At 36.2% G+C, this 20,291-nt stretch overlaps 3 protein-coding genes across 5 annotated transcripts in view; 2 read left to right on the plus strand and 1 right to left on the minus strand.

The window, feature by feature from the left end:
* Positions 1 to 8,666, minus strand: part of myo19 (myosin XIX) — a 32,811-nt gene extending 24,145 nt beyond the window's left edge. Inside the window, exons 1-7 of the mRNA XM_039661566.2 lie at positions 8,409 to 8,666; positions 6,464 to 6,611; positions 3,478 to 3,626; positions 2,054 to 2,167; positions 465 to 591; positions 306 to 375; positions 125 to 227 (exon numbers count right to left, since the gene is read on the minus strand). Coding sequence (XP_039517500.2) covers positions 125 to 227; positions 306 to 375; positions 465 to 591; positions 2,054 to 2,167; positions 3,478 to 3,626; positions 6,464 to 6,611; positions 8,409 to 8,528 — 831 coding nt within the window. The 5' untranslated portion in view covers positions 8,529 to 8,666. The remainder of the gene's footprint in view (positions 1 to 124; positions 228 to 305; positions 376 to 464; positions 592 to 2,053; positions 2,168 to 3,477; positions 3,627 to 6,463; positions 6,612 to 8,408) is intronic.
* Positions 8,667 to 8,686: 20 nt separating this feature from the next.
* On the plus strand, positions 8,687 to 11,565 carry pigw (phosphatidylinositol glycan anchor biosynthesis, class W). The gene is made up of 2 exons (XM_039661464.2): positions 8,687 to 8,982; positions 10,119 to 11,565. The coding sequence occupies exon 2, from the start codon at positions 10,122 to 10,124 to the stop codon at positions 11,562 to 11,564; it is 1,443 nt and encodes a 480-aa protein (XP_039517398.2). The 5' UTR covers positions 8,687 to 8,982; positions 10,119 to 10,121; the 3' UTR covers position 11,565.
* Positions 11,566 to 12,849: 1,284 nt separating this feature from the next.
* Positions 12,850 to 20,291, plus strand: part of ggnbp2 (gametogenetin binding protein 2) — a 19,640-nt gene continuing 12,198 nt past the window's right edge. The window contains exons 1-5 of one of the 3 annotated variants that reach the window (XM_089130652.1): positions 12,850 to 13,018; positions 15,015 to 15,124; positions 16,420 to 16,500; positions 18,225 to 18,478; positions 19,898 to 19,996. In XM_089130652.1, the coding sequence (XP_088986778.1) occupies positions 15,032 to 15,124; positions 16,420 to 16,500; positions 18,225 to 18,478; positions 19,898 to 19,996 (527 nt within the window). In that variant the 5' untranslated portion in view covers positions 12,850 to 13,018; positions 15,015 to 15,031. The remainder of the gene's footprint in view (positions 13,019 to 15,014; positions 15,125 to 16,419; positions 16,501 to 18,224; positions 18,479 to 19,897; positions 19,997 to 20,291) is intronic. The other 2 variants (XM_039661603.2, XM_039661602.2) reach the window with 2 other exon arrangements.

A 20,291-nucleotide genomic window follows, 5' to 3' on the forward strand; every position in this document is an offset into this window, starting at 1 on the left:
CACGGTTATGTTTGTTGATGATGTACACATAAAGGGCCTTAGCATGATAGCATTACTGTAAATGGGTATCTTTTGTAGTATTTCTATTACTGGTAGGTTTTGTGAATGCTAGCTCTTACTTCACCTGGTAAAATATGTGAAAATTTCTTTCATTTGGTGCTTGGATAGCCACTCTTGTCTTCTCCAAGAGATACGTATGCACTGACGCCCCAACCAGCAGCTGAGAGCTGAAATATAAAATCACAGTGGTTTAAAACAATCACAAGATGCTTTAGGGTCATGTGCCTGAAGTCGACGAAACTGACCCGTTGAGCTGAAGCTGGATGTATTTTCCAAAGCGACTGCTGTTGCTGTTGCGTAATGTGCAGGCATTACCTGGGGATGAAGGGAAATCAATTTAGGATATCACTGAAAATCATAGAAGAAACAAAAGTACAACATTAAATGCTCTCAGTATTTCTCACCAAACGCCTCCATGATGGGGTTGGAGTCCAGTACTCGTTTTTCTATCTTCTCAACAGTGTTCTGGGACTTCTGAGACGAGGCGGCCACAGTGGCATAATACTTCATCAGACAACGTGACGTCCATGTCTGAAGAGAAGATGTGGTCTAAATCCCTTTGATTGGTGTTAAACTTAATATGTGTTTGAAATATTGAGCTTGACAGACAACTTTCCTGCATTTTTATATTAAGAGCAAAATTCAGAACATAAAATGTTCTTTATAAACTTTAATAATTTTCTAACATGCAGATCTTTCTGAAGAATCTCATTCACAATGTCAAAAACAAACAGCAAGTATATTTGAAACAAGTTAATTTTAGCCTGATCTTTTTCCCAAAAGCATCGTTAGCCAACAACACTGTAAAAAACAAAAGTTGCAGCTTTACATTTTTAAGCAGAATTAACTTGGATATTTAAATCACTTAAAGAAGTAGTTCACTTTTAAAAAAGCTTTTGCTGATAATTTACTCACCCCCATGTCATCCAAGATGTTCATGTCATTCTTTCTTCAGTCGAAAAGAAATGAAGGTTTTTGATGAAAACATTCCAGGATTTTCTCCATATAATGGACTTCAATGGGGTCCAAACGTTCATTTTGTTCGTTGAATGAACCAAATGACACGAAAAAAGATTCGAACAGGAGAGTCACGAACGTGCATCACAGAACAGAGCAAGGTGACCATTTGAGCTTATAAAACTTAAACTTTAAAAGCTTATAAAAATAAAATTTACTTATTAAATGAGCAATCATTTCGCTTGATTCATCGTCTTGTGTCGTTTAAAGCCCTTTGAACAGTTTGCACTGAAACTCTCTTTTGGACCTTGAACCGTTTGGTTCCCATTGAAGTCCATTATATGGAGAAAAATCCTGGAATGTTTTCATCAAAAACCTTAATTTCTTTTCGACTGTAGAAAGAGCATGATCGCGGGCACGATCAAACTGTGTGTGTGTGTGTGTGTGTGTGAGAGAGAGAGAGGCGAGGGCATGATCAGACAGTGGAAATATAAAAATATGTTCATACGGGACATCATTCAAACTGCAAAGTGTTTACTTATATTTGTGTACACTCGCAATAAAACACAACATTGTGCTTTTGTCCTACTCTAAACTCATGTCAAACTGTAACCTGTCACCCAACCAAAAACACACACACACACACACACACACACACACACACACACACAGTTTTAAAGGCAAAACATATTGATCCAACCCCATTTCAAAACAATCTGTGGTGCTATTAGGGTTAATTAAAATTAAGGAAAACAAATATTGCACTGAAATATAGCAAATTAATTTTAAATTCATTCAGGTACAATTACCGAATATATCTCAAGGTCTTTTAGCATTTTTATTAATTTAATTAATAAACTAATTATATAAAACTATTGTCAGTGCACTACAAATATAAACTGGTTCTATGCCTTTATTAATAAAACTTATTTAAAAAATACAAGGCTAAAGACATTTATACAAATGCCTTCTGCATTTTTGTTTTGCTTTTCACTCCATTGTACCGAAATCGAACCGAACCGTGACTCCCACTTACCTTCCCAGCTCCGCTCTCTCCAGAGACGACCAGCGATTGGTTCATGGGCTCCACCTGGCCTTGCACATTCCTATACGCCTCTTCTGCTACGATGAAGATGTGTGGCTTAAATTCCTACGTACAAAGAGACGCTTTAACATTGCCTTCTATATAACAGTGCTTTCTGTGAACCCACCATAATATAATTTACCCTCACCTGTCCCAGAAAATGGCCATAAAATATTACTCAAGTCAATATCATCTAGAGTGACCTCAGTTTACTTATATCCAACTTCCTGGTTTGCAATTTTACATTCTCAGATGTCAAAATAAACATGCAGAGGAGAACAAGCATTGTTCATGGCGTAAATACGAAAAGATCAATTCTTAAATAATAGTTTAATAGTTTGTATTTTACTTTTTTGCACAAATTAATGGCAGCTGGGGACCAGAAGACGCAACAAAGGCATTATAGACCGTGTTTAAAATATAAAAAGTTAAAAACTGACTCATTGACTTCATATTGAGTCCCACTGAACACACCAGGTGTGCAAACATTGTTTTGACACTGTCCTCCGCTATGACAAAAGGCAGATCATCCCGTCATCTGTTATGCATTAACAACACAGATCTCTAGTTTCAAAAGACAACATGCTACTGGAGATGTGTGTCATGACTTAAAATCTTTATATCTTGGTTAATGTAGATAATCACAACGTAGTTATTTTGCTTCACTCAACAACAATTTAACCAAGAAATATGTTCTGTACTACATACTCAAGCAGTAATGTCTATTTTTGATCAATTTGATAACGCAAATACTAAATATATGAAACGTCTGAGCCATGCTTGAAGCTGTTGTACAATAACCTACAGTTACACCTCGTTAAATACAAGGATACAAAATAATTGGTAACACTTTACAATAAGGTTCATTAGTTAACATTAGTTAACTACATTAGCTTCAGCATTTATTAATCTTAGTTAATCTTAATTCCAACATTTACTAATACGTCATTAAAATCAAAGGTTGTATTAGTTAACATTAGTTAATGCACTGTGAACTAACATGAACGCACAATGAACAGCTGTATTTGTATTAACTAACATTAACAAAGATTAATAAACACTGTAACTAATGCATTGCTCATCGTTAGTTCATGTTAGTTAATGCATTTACTAATGTTAACTAATGAACCTTATTGTAAAGTGTTACCAAATAATTCCCATTCAACAAAGCTGTTGTTTTTAGTGCAATAAAGTTGCCTTCTGCAATGCAGTTTGCTATACTTAACATAAATCTACCAATACATGGCATGAAGCGTCAAACCCACCCAGCCCTACATACAGTATGATATGACCATACAAACTTGCCATGGCGTCCACAGCAAAGCATTTGTAACTTCTACATGTTAATGTCTGAGATGTACTGAGTCTGAGTTTACCTGAGGCTGAGGGGCGGAGTGATATTCCCTCATCACATCCAGAGAGTACAGGTGAGGGATGGGCTGGAAAGGGTTTAGGGCGATCAGCGTACAGCCGGCATGTGTGTAGAAAACCTTCGCGCTGTACCTGGCCTGCAGACATTTCAGCACTGTACAACACACAAATACCACAGCAGGACTTAAACACTGAGTCACGATAGCAGAAAAGCTAGAAATATAAGATAAGGTCAAATAGTTATTCGTGTTACTTGTATTTAGGGCTTCTGCAAGTGAATCTCCGCTAAAATTCATGCTTCCTTGAACGAGCGCCGCCGTGCGCATGCGCGTGAATAGTACTATACGTACGCAATAATATAAACATGACTAAAATAAACTAACTAAAATAAACATATTGCTAAAATATTTGTTGTTGGAGAAAATAAATGTGCCATATGTGGAATTTTAAACCTACAAGTATATATTTTTAATTAAAGTGACCATTATAATGGGGTAACGAAATGCAGGCTAATATAATTAGTTTGTGCTTTTGTTTTTATTTTCATTTTTAGTTTAGCCTTTAGTCAATTTAAAAACAAATGCTTTTTGCACATAATATATTGCATAGCCTATTTTATATTTGTTTCCATATCCTTCAATATCAACATTGTTTGTAGGATATCATTGGGCAGAACGTGAAATATATATATATATATATATATATATATACAGTGTTTCCTCTAGGATTTTTCCAAGCTGTGGGGGCAGGCCCATTTCCCCGGTGGGGGGGCCTTGTCTCCCCAAAGTATTATAATCGATCATGCGCATCCCGTGTGCAGAATGATGCACTTGAAGCAACACCAAGTCACAGCAAGCAATGCTTCACATTGAAAAGAACATAGCGAAGGGATTATATCTATAATATGCTTAGTAGGGCTGGACGATTTGGGGAAAATGTCATATTGCCATTGCAATTACTGAGGTCAATATTGCAATTGTGATATGCGATTCCGATATAATAAAATGGTTTCATGAGTCCAACTTGCTTGGTTCTAAAGTAAAATGCACACACAGATTAGTGATCATTCTGTGTATTAATGTTTATTTCTCAACTCAAACTACAGACAACAACTAAATGATTGATAACACCTATAATGATCAATAAACCATCAACCAAACCATCATTACAGTGAAAGCTATCAACTTTTTAAAAAAAATTTAGGCTAAAAAAATTTTTTAACAAATTTTAAATTAAGTGAACTTCAAACAATCCCCACATAAACCCATAATAAAAACCATATTTACCTGTGCCCTTCCTGTCTTAACAGGTAGGATACAGAAATTGAATAAAGTTATCAAACAGTATGTGCTGCATGAATTATAAATTATATATAGAATAATCCTTAACTTGACTGACAGAACGCTTTATTCGCTGCTGGCCCTTTAAGAGCACCCGTTGCCGAGACGCGGCCTCACATGCGCCTCATAGCACAACTCCTTTCATCCTTAAGACTTTTCTTACGTTATGAAGATACTCGACAAAACGACATTTTGGCATAATTGTGTGTGTTATTGTTCGTTCAAGCTCGAAAGAGAACTGTAATCTGGCACGCGTCAGTGCATGCGCATTATGGCGCGCGTCTTTCTGCGAGTCTCATTTAGGGCATTCACAGGCAGCTTTTCAGTTCTTGTCGTGCAAAATGCGAAAAGGCATTTGCACGAATAAGAACAGGATCGTGTAACACTAGTCAAAGGATGACAAAAAAGAAGAGATGCTGTGTTAATAGCCCTAATTTGTTTATTTCATATAAAATCGCGGCATTTTGCGTTATATATAATTGCATAGGTTTGAGATCGCTATTACGATTGCGATATGATTAATCGTGCAGCACTAATGCTTAGTGTATTCTATATGCAACAGTTTTTTGAGCCTTTTCTTTTAACAGTTTTAAATTTCAGTGCGCATGAAGAACAATAGCACTCTCTCGACTCCATGCTGTAATCTTACATAAAGGGAATGTGAAAGGTATGGGCAATAAACTCCACTCCAGCAAGATAAAGTCATTTTATGAAAACCATAGACCTTTATGCTTTATCTACAAATGAAGTATAATAATGGGAATATTGACCTTGAAGAGAGTGTCGTCGTGTCGCAAACGAACGCGACGAGCTGTGTGAATTCTGAATGGAGAATGACTGAGGCAAGATGACTTTCCGTTAACTTTAACTTAGCGACTAAAATTACACATTATGCAATGACTTTAGAAGTCTTGGAATATAGGGTGACAACTTGATTGTGCTTTACAAAGTTTTTTATGCCTTTAGTGGGGCTTAACAAAATAACATAATACTATGCAGAATATCGGACGTCACTGAGAAGCTGCAGCCGTGGCGGGAGGATTTTAAGTGTGGCGGCCCGCCACGGGAGAATGAATGTAGAGGAAACACTGTATTATATATTAAATATAAAGATTTTCTTTATCTAAATAGAAAACGTAGAAAGTACCGAGATATATATCGTATATCGCCATTTGACCAAAAAATACCGAGATATGATTTTTTGGCCATATCGCCCAGCCCTACTTGTATTATTTTGTTAAAGTCCCCTGAGGTGAAAATCAAGCTTTTAAATGTTGTTTATATGTCTATGTGGTGTTTTTAATATGCTTTAAGACACACCATGTGTAAGTGGAGAGCATTGCTGAGTATTTTCTGCTTAAAACTGCAGTGAACCAAAGACAGTCTCAAAAACACGGGTTGAAATCGCTGGTGTTTCTGACGTCACAAACGACCTTGTAACCAATCAGATCAACGTGTGATCGTCAACCAGTGGGTGATTGAATCGAAATGCGATCTTTGACTTTTACCGATTGATTGTGCAGCTCCATGGTTGATATTATGAATCAGAATTCAAGATCCAACCTAGAATTTCAGAAGCTAAAACTGAAATCAGGCGATCAAAATCCAGAAAGAATATCATCTGAATTGCTTTTGCACACACACACTGTACCTGTAGAGGGGGTGACCGGGTTGACTTTAGTGAGGTCATCGTACGTGTGAAGTTCAGCTTCATCGATGAGGAAGTCTCTGATGTCCACTTCCAGTGAATCATTGAGAGGTTTCCCGAAGCCCTGGGCTTTTTCTGTCAGTCCATTTACCTGCATAATGCAAATAAATCTGCTCAGAGCATGCCTTCAGAAATAACTGTCCACTCACTGACTGTGTACTGATGCAGCAAGCAATCACATTTAGTTTCATATGTATAATCATCATTACATTTTCATTGAATATCAAACAAATAAAAAGTGCAATTAATACCAAAATGTTGCTGCTGCTAATATAATCATACGTTGGTCTACTGTATTTTCGTTTAGTGTTGTGATATGGAAAATCAATAATCGCTAATAATCGAAAAACAACTGTAATCGAACTTCAATCGAACCGGGACTTCAATAATCGTAATCGAATCAGGAAATCATTATAATTGTGTGCTTGAGAAATGGTTTTTAATGAGGATACTTTAGTTTTTGTAATCAGGGTCTCAAAAATGTTTTGGATTTGGATTTAAAATCGGAAAATTTAATTTAAATTTTAATTATACCCAAAAAATCAGGTATAAACAGTGTAATAAATTAAGTTGCACGCCCTTCCTCAGATTCTGCTGTGAATCCACATGTTTAATGACAGCATGTGTTGAGAAGGGTCAGGACAGGCTGAAGAAGACAAGCTAATTATACACAGTACACGCCGTCTGTTGGACAGGCCTGCTCCTAATCCAATTAACAAGGTAAACGACAGCAACACTACCTGGTTAAGTACAGACTCAGAGATCACATTGACTAATGACAGATTAATTCAGAAACATCTAACAAATCGATTACATTTAAACATGATCCAGTTTCAACTCCTAGGCTGGCACCAACACTGGAGTTATGAATCATAATAGATTGGAAATAATGAGATGATGACTGTATCTGTGGGCATGAGAAACAAACCATCTGCACTAAACTAGACATAATACCCGAGGGTGACCTTTAATAGTGCAACTTTACTAGACTAGAATGAACATATCAAACAAAGCACACAAACAACCTGGACAGACTGTATGTTTTCTTAACCTCATATAAAGTTATGCCAAAAGGAGAGCATGGGTAGTTTTGTGCGCATGCGCAGATTAGGTTGACCTGCTGAATAATCTAGCCTTTTTCAGATTAACTGCATCACTGCTTAATCCGCCAATGACAACACAAGCCAGGTCAATGAATATGCAAATGAAGTAACACCGGAAAAACAAGACGATTCATCTAGCCTAGTGATTAACGTTACATATAATCACAGTAAATAACTTTATCAACAATTATTTATTGTTAAACGCATTAGAAAACTAGCCAAGGGTGACGTTTATTGGGCCTGACTTTTTTAATGACTTCCTTTAAAATAAAACATGTATTGTTAGGACAGGAATAATAATAAGCTAAATTATTATTTACAATGACATTTGAGAATATTGATCTGTGTTTCCCCCATCAATATATATGTGTGTGTTTATTCTTGTCACAAAAAAAAAAAAAAAATTCATTGTGATGACAAATTGAGAAAACTATGCATGAATACTTATGTGAACCATTGATTGTACAACCAAGTTTTTTTAATATCATAATATCAGGTTTGGGGCATTTGCCTTTGTAATAGGCTAACAGTTACCATGGTACTCTTTGAAGTACCATCTGAATATTATGGACATAAACAATAATTCAGTACCATGTTTGTAATATTTGATAACACAAGGATTTTTGTTGCTTTCAGATAAACGTTAATTTTCCTGTTCAGTTTGTCAGTTTAATTTCCTTTTTTTGTTGATGATCAATCTTAAACCTTGTTATACGTAAAGAAAAAGTGAGGTGAGCGTATTAAATGAGCAGGGAAAAATAAAGTTAGTGTAGCGTTAACGTTACCTTTTCCTTCTGTCGATTTGGTCTTCCAGGTTTTTCCAAACTCCCGTCAGAGCCGTTAGTGTTTATAACGGTCGAAACGTCTTTATTTCGGAATAAAAGCTTCTGTTTGACATTCGCCATGATTGTAAACTTTAGAAAGACGCGTTTCGCGGTATTTACTTGTTCATATCTCTGCCGTTATTTAATGTTTTTCAGCCATGAAAATTCCTCAGTGAAGGACAAAACTCCCTCTCGCGCGCGACTCACACCGGCGGGCACTGACACGCGCAGTAACGTCACTCAAGAACAGTCGCCGCCCATATATAGTGACGTTTCATGTAAGCCACGCCCAACGCGGAAGAGATACATTCCAGTGCCAATGTGCGACGACACTTTGTTATAAACTGAGGATTATGAATGAAAAATAAACGATTTATTAGAGGAATGTGCATTTCGACTATTTAATGAAAAGATACAAGTACAGTAATGATGCATAAGAGTCCCTGTTTAGTGTGTTAAACCGGTTTATCCTGACAGACCACTGCATTAATGTGCTTTCTGTAGTTTAGTCTCACTACACATCACACGGGAAGAGGTAAGTCACATTTTATATAATAGTGTTTCATGACAAAAGTGTGTTTCTTGATTAAATCGCTTAAATGGAATTATTTCCTCTTGAGATCAAAATTACCATGGTCAAATTTAGGATTGGACTACCATACGAATCAGACAACATTTTGACCAATTAACATAAATGCATTATTAATATGCATTATTAATTCATATATAATATACTATATATACACTGCCGTTCAAATTTTTGAGAACAGGTAAGATATTTTTTTTTTTTAAATAAGTATATTCTGCTCACCAAGGCTGCATTTATTTGATAAATTAAAATAATTACAACTTAAAATATCTGCTTTCTATTTGAATATATTTTAAAGTATAATTTGATAATCCTAATATGATGATTTGATACTCAAAAAAAATATTCTTTATTATTATTATTATCATCAATGTTGAAATCACTGTTTCATTTATTTGAAGTAGAATCTTTTCTAACATTAGAGATGTCTTTACTGTAACTTTTGATGAATTGAATGCATCTATGCTGAAAAAATATTGATTCCCTTTTGAACGGTTGTGTATCATTTTTAAAAAGCTTTCTATTTCAGATAAATGCTGTTCTTTTGAACTTTCTATTCTGAAAAAAATACACAACTGTTTTTAACATTGATTATAATAAAAAACATTTCATGAGCATCTAATCATCTTATTAGAGTGATTCCTGAAGGATCATGTGACACTGAAGACTGGAAATATTTACAGGAATAAATTACACTTTACTATATATTCACATAGAAAACATCTTTTAAAGAAGTAGTTCACTTTTAAAACAACTTTTGCTGATAATTTACTCACGCCCATGTCATCCAAGATAAGATAAGATGTCCATGTCTTTCCAAGGTGACCATTTGAGCTTATAAAACTTAAACTTTGCAATGGTTTCGCTTGATAAGACCCTTATTCATCGTCTGTTGTCGTTTAAAGCCCTTTGAACAGTTTGCACTGAAACACTGAAGTTTGTCTTTTGGACCTTGAACCGTTTGGACCCCATTGAAGTCCATTATATGGAGAAAATCCTGCAATGTTTTCATCAAAAATTTGTGTATCATAATCTAAATAAACTATGATCAATGTTAAATCAATGTTTCTTTCTTTTTACAGACAATGGCATCCCCAGACGAGAAAGTTGCGTTTGTCAGCAATCTGAACGGCACGAGCCTGACGGAGGTCTCTCTGGGATCCTTCTTAGCCCCGCTGTGTTTCCTCAGTCGAGGTCTTTTCCTGATCATTTTCCACCTGGGAAACGGGATTCTCCCGTTATCCCGTGCATCCCATCTCCTGTTGGACTTCACATCTCTAATAATGCCTTTGGTCCTGTCGTGCACCGCGTTAAGCGACATCCTTCACTTTGTGATCGTGGGCATTGCTGTGGTCGACTCCGTTGTCCTGTACCTCGTGTACAAGAACGGAAAGCGCGGTTCCTTCTCCGACACGATGGACAAGTTCGTGAAAAGCAGAGTCGAATCAAACCAAGTCCCGTTTGTCACCGTGTTCCGCGTCCTAGTCAACGTGAAGACCGCCATAAGCATCCTAGCTGTGGATTTCAGCGTGTTCCCAAGACGTTACGCGAAAACAGAGACGTATGGAACGGGGGTGATGGATTTCGGTGTGGGCGCGTATGTGATCGCCAATGCTTTGGTGTGTCCCGAAGCAAGAGGAAAGACGATACGAGGATCGAAGATCAGTCAGTTTGTTTCGGTCTGGCCTTTGGTCCTGTTAGGGTTCGTGAGGCTTGCAAGCGTTAAATCATCCGGCTATCACGAACATGTGACGGAGTATGGGGTTCACTGGAACTTTTTCTTCACGTTAGCCATCGTCAGACTGGTGGCGTCCGCACTTCTGGCTCTCTTCCCGGTGAACTCCTCGGGGATTCTTGCTGTGTTCATTGGGGGAACGTACCAGGTTATCTTGGAAACAACAAGTCTGAAGGCCTTTCTCGTTCACGGTGGTAATCGCAGCGGGTTCCTGGAGGAAAACAAAGAGGGGATCTTCTCAGTCGTGGGTTACATTGCCATCTACATGGCTGGGGTTCAGATTGGACATTACCTCATGCAAAGCAGAGCTTTAGTTCAAGACTGGATCCGAGTGACCCGTAACCTTCTGTTGACTAGCCTCGGCTTGTTTTTGGCTTTACACGTGTGCCAGAGAAGCATCGAGCCGGTTTCACGCAGAATGGCTAATCTTTCCTTCTGCGTTTGGACTGTAGCGCAAGCCATGTTCTTTCTGTCATGTTTAAGCATTGGTGATTTAGTGTTACTGTTTTCTAAAGTCATTTCTAATTTTTCACTTGTGTCTGCATCGTGGTGTCCACATCCCAAGAAAATGAGAAATAATATGGATGCATTATGCCTCATACAGTCTGTTAACCGGAACCAGTTGTTATATTTCCTGCTGGCGAATGTCATGACGGGTTTGACCAACGTGTTCGTAGACACTCTGAAGGCCAGTGATGCTGTAGGCGTGAGTGTTTTGCTCCTGTATATGTTCACGAACAGCTTGGTCATATTCATTTTGCATGTTAATAAAATAACCATTAAGTTCTGGTAAACACCTTTATTTTAAGCTTGGATCTCTGTGTGCAAAAACGTTGTAAATATGATGTTACTATATGTGTTATTTATCAAATATTAAAGAAGTTTTCATGGCAGTATTAGATGCACATAACGTGGACATCACATCACATCAGAGATTTAGATTTTTGTCTTTTTATGTGCTCTAATTGGCCAATATTTCTTTTATCGCAGTTTTTTTTAATAATGGATTTAAAATATTCCATTCCAGACTTTTATTTAATGGTACCAGGTTGTAAAGTTGCATGCATAATAATTAGAAAAGAATTAGGAAAAATGCTGATGTATACTAAATAATTATAAGATCAATTTTAAAGCAAAAATGTCATGCATACTTTAAATTACGTAGTATTTAAACAAATATGCAATCATTAAAACCTGCATGTATACTAATTTTATATATATATATATATGTGGGTGCACTGTGTATAATTATTTTATATAAATAAATACACACATGTTTGTATATATTTAAGAAATATTTTCATGTATATACTGTATATAGATTTATATATACTTTATATTATATATAAATATTTTATATATAAATAATATTTTTTTCTTAAATATACATGCATGTGTGTGTATTTATATATATACAAAATAATATACACAGTGCACCCACATATATTATGTAAACACAAACTTTTATTAATCGTGATTAATAGTTTGACAATATATATATATATTAAAATACTTATGTTTGCTAATATTCCAAATTATTTTAACTCAATTGATATTATGTCATAAAACTATGCAAAATATGTTTATTTCCATGTATTATTGTATTATTTAATGTAGTCCAGCGATCATAATTGCATAATAATTAGAAAAGAATTAGGAAACATGTTTACTATTCCAACGTCTTTTAAGTAAACTTTTAATCATGTCATAAAAATAATTGTAAAATAATTATAAGATCCATTTTAAACAAATATGTCATGGAGTCTGAAATAAATTATATTTAATCAAATGCAATCATAAAACCTGCATGTATAATTATAAAAAAAATTCAAAGTACTAATGTTTGATGATATCCCAAATTATGCAAACAAAATGAAAAACTATTTATTTTCATGTAGTCTTCATTTCATAGTCAATTAATTAATATATCAGCTAATGTGCGATGCATACACAATTAGAAAAGTAAGTGGTTTTAGATTAGTTATCATATCATATTTACCAAAATGTAAATTATGCTCCTAATAATGTAAATTATGCTCAAAATAATCTCCCTTTAGTTGGTTTGCAACCCGCCAGTAAATCCACAGAAGAAGAAGAGTCTCGTCTCCACCCATGTGTCAATCAAAGCCCGGAACTACTTTCTGACGTATCAGGGGGCCAAAGGTCATCGAACATTCGCCTGCCACATACTCCTCTGTCGCACTTGTTTGTTTTTGTCCAAAAAAAGAAACCAACTATCGAAAAGAGGTGTGTAGCAAAACTTCTGCTTGATATTTGTGTATTTAGACGCTGTTTTAACTGCAATAATGGCTGAAAAGTGACGTTACGGGGAGGATAAATGCGGAGTTTGTCAGTCCGTCAGTCAAAGTACACCTTTGGCAGGACACTTTTGAATTCAAATGTCTTCTAATATGCTAAAAGTACATTTGCGCATTGTATAGCGTGCTTGAAAACATGCTTTGTGTGGGTTTAAAGTTGCAGCTCGCGCAGGCAAGGCTCTGACAGCACTAGCATGCTAATCAGCTTGGAAAAGTTTCTCAGGTTAGCCGTCTGCTAACGCGAGCTCGACACACTAACATGTCTGTTTATTTTGTAACATTATCTCTCTTTCCATCCCTGCAACATTTACAGCATTACACATTTTAAAATGATTCGTTTAAGTCTTAAGATGTGAGCATTTCGTTGGCTAGCAGGCTAATTAGCATCTGTGTCATCGTAAGGAACATGAGTGCGATTATCACAGCTCTTTTTGTGTAATTGTTGTTATGACAACAGGCAGTCGAGCTGATTTTATATGATTATAATCTAAAATGTCTATTTTAGTATTTCAGAGCTTTGAGATGTTGGTTTTTGTGTTTGTTTAGCAGCTAATTGTCGTAATGTGGCTTGACCTCTCACACCTCTGAAGAGTTCCTGAATTAATTTGGAAACTGTATACAAGTATAAATGCGAATGTGAGACAAGTACATCGGCGTCTCTTTCAGACTGGAGTGTAGAGTTGGGTATAATAAGTGTTTAAGCCTCTGTAGACTGATAATATGGCATGTGTAAGCTAATAATCCTTAGCAAAGCTGCTAACACTGTTTGCACTTATATTAATATTGCACAAATAGATACAACAGCCTCCCGTTTTCTTTGTCTAATTCAATACTAATGTCTAAATCCTAGCTGTAATGCAAATTATCCATTGGGAAAGACTGCAAATGAATTGAAATTGAGTCTTTAACACAGGATATTATCTATCAGAGTATAAGGTTGAGCATTAGGGGGAATAAAATTACAAAGTTTCGTATGGTTGGTCAAATGATGCAAAGGTACCATTTATAAAGCAGTTTTCATTGGCCAAGGACCATCCAGAGGCCTTCTGATTGACATCTAAAGCAGTTAGTTTTATTCAGTGCCATGTTTAGGGTGTGAAATGTAAAGTCGATGTCCCTACAATAACAGGCCGGCTGGACGTATTTTAAAGAGTCTATGCCGTGACCTTCACATACTTTAGCGTTTATTTGTCGCTCATTATCACAGTTGTAAACATGAAAGCTTTCCTCTTCCATGAGGGCGTTTGGCTTCACGACGGCTTCCTCGACACGCTTGTCTCCTAGAAATCTGGTCGACAATCAGATGACTGGAGTGTTTATAATTTTTGGTGCCTTATATGCCTGGTTTTGGGCTGACCCAAATGAAAGATGGCCAATCATGGCGATTTCTGTGGTCATCTCCTAAAAGGTGATCATATATGTCGTATATAGTGAGGGAGATGTTCAAAGACGGGGTTTGCGACCAAAGATAGCCTGCAATAATTTCTGACAGTCTCATAAATTTAGCATGATCATCTCACAGTGTGTAAGCTTCTACGACCTATGTCTACTGACTAGCCAATAAAAAGCAACATGAAATGGCGTATTGATCAACATGACACTTAAAACTACATTTATACAATCGGCATGCCTAGTTGGCCTCTTTTTCAGAGCCATAACTGTAATCATAGCCATAATCTCCTCTTTTTGACGATCACACGTTGATCTGATTGGTTACAAGGTCGTTTGTGACGTCAGAAACACAGATTTTAAGCCGTGTTTTTGAAACTGTCTTTGGTTTTAAGGAGGAAATACTCAGCAATGCCGTCCACTTATGAACTTACACATGGTTTATCTTAAAGCACATTAAAAACAGAATGAAAATTAGGGCCAAACCACCCAGATGCCTCAGGGTTTGCTAACTCTCCTCCTCCTATCACGAACAGGCTGATCGGACGGAGACATGGCTCGTCTGGTGGCTGTCTGCAGGGACGGGGAAGAGGAGTATCTTTTTCTTGCACGCCAGATTCCCTTGTACATCGATGACACACTCACGGTAAGATCATTTCATTGGTTTCGCATGTTCCTGGTATTATAGTCAATTGGCTAATACCATCAAACCAGTTTTAGAGGTTTGCCTTTGCAAGTACCACTAAATACTTATATATGCTTACTGGATGCAAACTAGGGCTGCATGATTAATTGCAACGAAACTGCAACGCAATTTGCGATTATTTTATGCACAGTTCGGCAGTGCGCGTGAACGGTAGTAAATGCTGCTTCATCTGAACGCCAGAGGGTGTCTCACATACAGACGCCTAATATGCCCCGCCACAGAAGTGGATCATTCCTGGAAAAGCCATCATTGCTGTAGCTGAATAAACATTAGGGCTGTCACTTTTTTTTTCGATATTCGAATATGCATTCAAACCTGACGGGAAGTATCCGAAATCAAACTATAAATCAACTCTTCGTTTTTTTAAAGTGCGCATTTATTTACAGTCTATGATTAGACCGTTTGTTTTTTATTGTGTTGTTTGCCATCTCATCCTGTAGAGGGCGCTCTAAACTTATTGTAGCGTAGGCCCATGACCAAATCAAGCGAATAATAGAGTGCCAAAGTTATGACGTCACTTTGTAGGCCAAAACGCGGAAGTGAGTTAACGTTTTAGCACTTCCGTTTCCCTTGAATGGGTTTTTGCTAAATCGCCTGAAATAAGGTCTGTGGTGAACAAAGCCTCTAAATATTTTCACGTTTTGATCTATGACATAAAACACACTAGTTATAACCCGCTTGTGTTTTTTTTAAACTTTATATAGGCTTCAAAATGTATAAATTTTGGATTAACTTGTAAAGATTATCTTGCTAGACCAAACGTGTAAGGGTCACAACTTGCAGTGCTTGATATTTGATATCTGTTCGAATTAGATTTTTCTCAAAAGTGACAGCCTTAATAAACATAAGATTTAAACGCTTTGATTGTTGATTAAACATGACTTATAAATACACGACTGCCTTATTCTGTGTGAGTAAAGCATGTTATTAAATGTTGTCTTTTGTTGGACAGGAGGTTCATAAATGTTTCTGACATGTCAAAGGTGACAAAGGTGACGTGTGTTGCTTTTTCAGTTGCACATTTTAAGTGATTTAAACTCACAGCGCTTTTAGACATTTAAGAGCCGATCATCAATGACAATCTGCGCAGCCTTTGCATTTTCACAATCGCGATAAGCCAAATCGATTTAAAGTGCGATTAATCGTGCAGCCCTGATGCAAACTAAAGTCACAGACAGTGTTATGTTTGGAAGTGTTGTGTTATTTTGATTGTATACATGTTGTATTTTTTGTAGATGGTGATTGAGTTTCCTGACAGTGTTCTGGAATTTGACAGCTATCAGATCAACAGTTCACAAATGAAGCAGTTTATTGAGGTAAACAATGACATTTTCCAATTTTCCAACCTTTCAAGAACACGTCTGGGTCATATTTCACCCTAAAAGCAAAAATAAGAAATCGGAACATGTATTTTATTTGTATTTAAAGCTGCGTTTCCACAATGCTGTTTTCACTTTAAAGCCTGGATCCTGAAAACGCCAACTTTTCAAAGTTACTGTTATCGTTTCTGTGTAAACGACAAAAAAAAAACGTGAATTTTTGAAAACGATGACATCATACACATGACCTGGCAGCAAAATACAGCGTATTTACGTGGGAACAGGGATTGTTTTGACGACGTTGTTGCCTGTATGCAAAACTTGTTTTTTAGAGGAAAAACTCTATTTTTAGTACATTGTTGTTGTGTAAACATGCACCAAATCTGTAACATAAAAATGTTATTAAATAAAAATACTAATATTCATGACAATTAAGCCGCTGCACCATAAATCTCATTACTGTAATGCAACACAAAGTGGTACTTCTTTCAATTTGTTGATTTTGATAAATTATTTTTATTACTGAAGAAATGTATGTCAGGATGCACCAATAAAAAGGGATCCTGAAAAAGATCAGGTTTGCAACATTATTAATAATAATAAACATATTTTGAGCATCATATCATCATTTTAAAATGCCTACACTCGGGATAAATCATGAAATTATTCTTACTAACAGCATTATATGCAGTATTGGATCGAAAAATATTTTAAAATATATATTTGTGTAATATACACTACCAGTCATTGAAAATAATCATAAATGTTTCTTGATCGTCAAATTAGAGTGATTTCTGAAGGATCATGTGACACTGAAGACTGGAGTAATGATGATGAATTCAGCTTTGATCACAGGAATAAATATCACTTTAAAATATGTTAAATTAGAAAGCAATTCTATTAAAATGTCATAATATTTAACAGTAATACTGTTTATTTGTTGTATTTTTAGTCAAATAAATGCAGCCTTGGTGAGCAGAAGAGACTTCTTTCAAAAAAAATACCAATAAATGTGTGTGGAAAAATTGAATCATTTTTCCAGCTTGACACCCTGTAAAAAAATATTTTCAAGATTTGTTATCACAACATATTTTCTTTTGTCAAATCAACTTTATAATAATTTGTTTAGTTGAGATAACTTATTATTTTGAGTTTCTGATGATTAAATTAATCTCCTTCATTGTATTAACTCACTTTTTCCAGTTCAATCAACTTAAAATTTTAAGGCAACCCAGGTTACTTACTTTTTTAAGTTAAACCAACAATATTTTTTTTACAGTGTAGTAATCACAACATTTTTTCTTTTGTCAAATCAACTTGAATAATTTATTTAGTTCAGATAACATATAATTTTGAGTTTCTGATGATTAAATCATTCTCCTTCATTGTATTAACTCACTTTTTCCAGTTCAAAGAACTTAAAATTTTAGGTTTTATGTAACCAAGTTACTTACTTTTTTAAGTTAAACCAACAATATTTTTTTTTCAGTGCAGAAATGACAAAATAATAGTCAGACCTCAAGCTTAAAACCCACCTTAAAACATATAGTTTTGCTACACGTTTCCCTTGATTTCTATGTTTATGTACCACTATTATGCTCAGTTTATTTCTAATGTTTCTATGTCAGGTTTATTTGTAAAGCGACCGTGAGTTTTCTGAAAGGCGCTGTATGAAATAAAGTATCATCAAGCTTCACTTCCCTCGTGTGTTTGTCCGCCAGCACCACAGTTTGCTGAAGCCGCAGGACCTGAACATGGCGCTGATGGTGATGTCACGTGAGGTCATCAGCGCTCTGGCCCAATCGGTGCCGTGCGTGGGCTGCCGGCGCAGTGTGGAGCACCTCTTCTCTCAGCTGACGGACTCTGGGTACTTCGCGCTCGAACCGCTCACTGTGGGATCCTCCGGAGTGCTGTCAGTCACACGGGCGTGTCTCACTGACCCCAGGAAGCTCTACACACTCTTTTATGTTCATGGGTGAGTTCTGCAAACACTCTTACGCCCGTTTCACACATACTCCGTTTGCAGTGCGTATGCGGTCCGTATTTTTTTCCGTACCCATGTTAACAGGTTAGAGCTTTCACACTGCGCGCGGATGCAGTCCGTCGATCCGTTCCAGTTGCGGTGCGTATACAGCAGTGCAGAGATCGTTTCCGTACCGAGTCTATTTCTGCTGTGCTGCAAACGCAGAAATAAAGTGACAGCGCACGGTTCGTGGTCAAAATGATCTCAGATTGACCTTGAAATGTAGTAGTTTCACCATAAATGCATTTAATTCAATAAAATGTAGTAATCTCTCCATAAAGGTATATTTAATTGTTTCATATTTTTGTAAAAGTAATCAAGTAATGCATGGAATTGTATGCATTCGTTGTTTAAATCGTGTTTAAACGAGCATGCGTCCATTAAAGTTTGTAAAAGAGAATCGCAAAGCCATGGCAAAACTTTTATTTTAATAAAAGTTGCTGCATATGGTGGACATATTTTGATTACCAAAAACCAGGATACTATGGCCCAGAAAACAAATGATACTCGAAGTTTACTCAAAGATGCCTTATTAATTTCAATACAATTAAAATAGGCTATGCCCCCTCTGTGGATAGAAAATTGTTATTAAGACACAAATTCAGATAGCCTAGGCTTCTCAGAGGATACTCAATATGTTTTATTATGACAGGTTGGTTTAAAAAATAATTAATGAAATAATGATTAAAAAAGAATGTCTCTTCTGTAGACCTATTAGAAAAATAAATATATTAATATTAATTAACTAAAATAAATACCTTCAAATTGACCAAAAATACCTCTCACAAACGTACAAAAACGAACTAGTTTTCTTCCTCTTTATCCTGTTTTTCTTCCTCATCCTCCTTGTTTGCTCATCTCCTATATTTTGCTGTAAAGCTGATCTTTTCCAGCGGGTTTTTATTTTATTTATTTATTTTTTTTAATCCAGGACATTACTTTATAAAAAACGGCCAGGACAGGACGTGAAAACAGGACTGTTGGTCACTGGTCACGCTATTGCTGCATAACTTCTGATTTTGAAATAAAAATAGCGAGTGTTTGTGGTACAGCTCACGCACTGCAAACGCAGCATATGTGAAAGCACTATCCTGTACCGGATACGCACCGCAAACGGAGTATGTGTGAAACGGGCGTTAGTGTCTAACGGCGCTCTCAGTTAGCTTTTCCTCCGCAGTTTAGTCCCACCTAAAAGTGATTTTATGGGGACTTTGAGTCCCAACCATATGGAAATGACACATTATGGAAGTTCAGTCAGAGTATTGTGTAAGGGAAAGGATATGCCGATTGAATAGTTTTGATCTTGCCTGTAAAAATGTATCAGTGTTGTCTTTAATGTTAACGTGTGCTGTTTATTTCATTTTGTTGCAGGTCAAAGTTAAACAACATCATTGATTCCATCCCGAAGAGTAAAAAGAACAAACGCTGCCAACTGCACTCTTTAGACACGCACAAACCGAAGCCTTTAGGGTGAGTCTGTTGTTTTAATCGTCTCGTGATGTTTGGTGTTTTGATCTTCCTCTTTACTTCCTTGACAAAATCCCTAGACATATTTTTCATGTAATGTAAAATGCATTCACCAGAAAATCCAGATGTAACCAGATGTACAAACTACTAAATATTTTTTGCGTTGAACCATTTAAAATGAGTTGTAATGCAACTCTATGCATACACCAAATATATACAGAGGCCTGTGACAGTGAATCAGTGTAAATTAAACAGCAGAATGTCTCTTGTTTTACCCGACAGACTTCAGCATGACATG

This window comes from Pimephales promelas, chromosome 4 (assembly GCF_988280905.1).
Source record: "Pimephales promelas chromosome 4, fPimPro1.hap1.1, whole genome shotgun sequence".
NCBI classification, from domain to species: domain Eukaryota; kingdom Metazoa; phylum Chordata; class Actinopteri; order Cypriniformes; family Leuciscidae; genus Pimephales; species Pimephales promelas.